Source organism: Sus scrofa, unplaced genomic scaffold (genome assembly GCF_000003025.6).
Source record: "Sus scrofa isolate TJ Tabasco breed Duroc unplaced genomic scaffold, Sscrofa11.1 Contig1045, whole genome shotgun sequence".
In the NCBI taxonomy this organism is placed as follows: domain Eukaryota; kingdom Metazoa; phylum Chordata; class Mammalia; order Artiodactyla; family Suidae; genus Sus; species Sus scrofa.
The window spans coordinates 20,526-24,252 of record NW_018084799.1 but is presented as its reverse complement, the minus strand read 5'-3'; the positions used below and the strand labels follow the sequence as shown (position 1 = coordinate 24,252).

Genomic DNA, 3,727 nt, shown 5'->3' with positions numbered 1-3,727 from the left:
AAATCGGAGCTGCAGCTGTCAACCTCCGTGACAGCCACCGCAAGGCAGGATTCAAGCCACATCTGCAAACTACACCACAGCTCACAGCAAGGCTGGATCCTTGAGCCACTGTGTGAGGCCAGGGATCTAATCCATGTCCTCATGTACATTAGCTGGGTTCGTTTTCCACTGCCAAAAGCTACAGTTAGAATTGGAACCTTAGCCTGGGAACCTCCATATGCCATGGGTGTGGCCCTAAAAAGCAAAAGAAAAGAATTAAAGAAAGAAAGGAGATATTTTGGTTTAAAAGAAATAAATAAACTTGTCTCTATTTTCTTTGTCATGACCTCAACTGAATGTAGTGCCACATAAAAAGATAACTATTACATTATATTAAGTTAATTAATAACAACAAAAGGGAAATGTTTCTAAAGGATTTAATATAAGTGTAAATGCATTATAATAGAATACCTGAGGTGTGAGCACATTTTTCAGCAGTCATAGACGCTAAGGGTCACTGTAATCATATAATGTTTGTTATTTCATATTTAACAGAATTCTGAACCAGTCCGTTTTTTTTCTGTTCTTTTTTCCTTCTTTGTTGAATCCAGGACCTACAACAGAAACTGAAAAATACTTTGAAAATACGCTGTGCTCAATAAATACTTCTTGATAAATGAGTAAAGAAAGCAAGTCAGTGGCTAAAGAATAGGAAAGAAATAGGTAGGTATGGGAGGACCTCACTGGTAGTATTTGACAATTGGTAAAATGAAGGGATGAGAGAGAAAATTTTACTAAACTTTTTTCCCATTTCATGCCTGCTGACTAGATTATTTATAACAAATCAACTAGGAGAGTGAACATGGAATAGGATTTGGTTTCAAGATGAGGGTAACTTCCAAACTTTGAATTTTGGAATTGCAGAAATCTATCTCTCTGACTCACGAGAACTTGTTAAGAGTAAGAGAAAGATTCAGATTTCTATGTGAAAGACTCTTGATGATGACCTTGCCTTCTTTTTTTCAGGCATGACCTTCAATTGTTCCTTGTGGCAGGACAACAGCATGTCTGTCAAACGCTTTGCCTTTGCCAGATTCTCCGAGGTCACTGAACAGTGTTTCCTTTTGTTTACCCTCATCCTGCTCATGTTCTTAGCATCACTGGCGGGCAATGCTCTCATAGCCACTGCCATCTGGACCAACCCGGTCCTCCACACCCCCATGTACTTCTTCCTGGCCAACCTGTCTCTCTTGGAGATTGGCTACACCTGCTCTGTCATACCCAAGATGCTACAGAGCCTTGTGAGCGAGGCCCGAGGAATCTCTCGGGAGGGGTGTGCTACACAGATGTTTTTCTTCTCATTTTTTGGTATCAGTGAGTGCTGTCTTTTGGCCGCCATGGCTTTTGACCGCTATATGGCCATATGCTCCCCACTTCACTATGCAACACGAATGAGTCGTGGAGTGTGTGTCCATTTGGCAATGGTTTCTTGGGGAGTGGGATGCATGGTAGCCTTGGGCCAGACCAACTATATTTTCTCCCTGGACTTCTGTGGCCCCTGTGAAATAGACCACTTCTTCTGTGACCTCCCCCCTATCCTGGCACTTGCCTGTGGGGATACCTCCCATAATGAGGCTGCAGTCTTTGCTGTGGCCACCCTTTGCATTTCCAGCCCATTTTTACTCATCATTGCTTCTTATGGCAGAATTCTAGCTGCCGTGCTCAGCATGCCCTCACCTGAGGGTCGCCGAAAAGCTCTTTCCATCTGTTCTTCCCACTTACTTGTAGTAACACTCTTCTATGGCTCAGCATCTGTCACCTACTTGAGACCCAAGGCTAGCCATTCACCAGGAATAGATAAACTCCTAGCCCTCTCCTATACCGTGGTGACATCCATGCTCAACCCCATCATCTACAGTTTACGGAACAAGGACGTCAAGGCAGCCCTTAGGAGAACTCTAGGCAAGAAAAAAGTGTTGGCTCATAGGTAGATACCAGAGGACCACAAAAATGGCTCTTTGAAAAAGATGCAAAACCAACATAAGAGGAAAGAAAGAAAGATGAAATAAAATGAACGAAGGAGGGAAGGCAGGAGGGGAGGAAGATCTAGTCACTTGTTAATGAACATGGTGGGGGATAATGTGAGAAAAAGAATGTACATATATGTATGACTGGATAACCGTGCTATATAGCAGAAATTGACAGAAAATGTAAATCAACTATCATTTAAAAATATCTAAAAAAGAAAGAGGGGAAGGAAGGAAGCAAGGAAGGAAGGAAGGAAGGTAGGAAGGAAGGAAAGAGAGAGAGAGAATGAAAGAAAGAAAGAAAGAAAGAAAGAAAGAAAGAAAGAAAGAAAGAAAGAAAGAAAGAAAGAAAGAAAGAAAGAAAGAAAGAAAGAAAGAAGGAAGGAAGGAAGGAAGGAAGGAAGGAAGGAAAGGACGGAGGAGGGAGAACTGTACTTGTCAATCTCTTTTGTAAGAACCTTCTTGAATAACAGTGAATGTTATTTTGGAGATAACTCTGTACTCACAGTTACAGTTCTCATTACCAAATTCTGGAAGGAAGTTGGCTACCAAAGAATTTTAATAGATGAGTCCAACACTAGACAGATTTCCCAAAATGTTCCCATTTAGGCTAAAGTATAGGCTAAAAGCACAAATTGCCAGATTATATCTCAGAAGCCTAACAAGTTCTCACTCTAAACTCTTCGGTATTTTCTAGCCCCTGAGGGGTCTGTATGACTTCTGTGGTGGTCACTGGGTTACTGCTTCCACATATGTGTGTCTCACATGGCTCTTTATGCCCTATTAGCTCTGTAATGTGCATCACTTCCTTCCATAAAAAGGTTTCAAAATTCTTCAATCTTAATTATTGGTACACGACATAGAGTTAAATAGTTCCTTTTTGAGTTGTGTGTACTATAAAAATATGTAAACATCCAAAAAAAAGACAATTATTAAGAATTTAAAAGTAATCCAAAAGGTCCCTGGTTCATCCCAGGTTTGGGCACCAAAAAAAACACATCAGAAATATCTGTTGCAGACTATTAAAAGAAAATTAGGGGAAATTTTCACCAAGATTCCTCATGGTGAAAATGTTTTTCAAAAGAAGGAGAACTCCTATTTAAATTCAAGGATGGAAGAAGAAAACTGAACTAACACTAAATAATATAAATAATTTTAAACATTTTCAGGTACAGATTTACATAGGTACAGATGAGTCCTGACCAAATACATTTGGAAATCATCCGAAAACTTGCTCTTAAGATAAATGGACATCGTTATAACACAGTCTAGTGGCTTGAGGCATCTATAGGAACATTACCTTGGCTTTGAACGTTTCGTTCTCAGGGAGGTGCTGTGATCTATGAGAGATTCTCAGCTACCCACATAGCAGTGGGTATAGGACAAGGAATGGAGAACTGTGACAGCTACCGTGACAACCTACAGCATAGGATGAATGAGTTCTGGGGATCTAACACACAGCATGGTGACGGTAGTTAATAACACTGAATTATGTACTTGAAGTTTGCTAACAGAACGGATCTTAACTCTTCTGACCACACACATACACAAAAGATACCATGTGAGCAATGAACTTAACTCGATCGTGGTGGTCATCTCACGATGGATACATACATCGAGGGATATATATTTGATATATGTATCATCACATTATACACCTTAAGTCTTCACAATTTTATTTGTCGATTTCATCTCAATAAGGCTGGAAAAGAAAAAGAAGA

General features: G+C 40.1%; 1 protein-coding gene across 1 annotated transcript; it reads left to right on the top strand.

The window, feature by feature from the left end:
* Positions 1–956: 956 nt before the first annotated feature.
* On the top strand, positions 957–1,970 carry LOC110257987 (olfactory receptor 10C1-like). Its single transcript, XM_021081006.1, has one exon. It carries the CDS (start codon positions 1,008–1,010, stop codon positions 1,968–1,970), a length of 963 nt encoding a protein of 320 aa, XP_020936665.1. The 5' UTR covers positions 957–1,007.
* Positions 1,971–3,727: the final 1,757 nt, after the last annotated feature.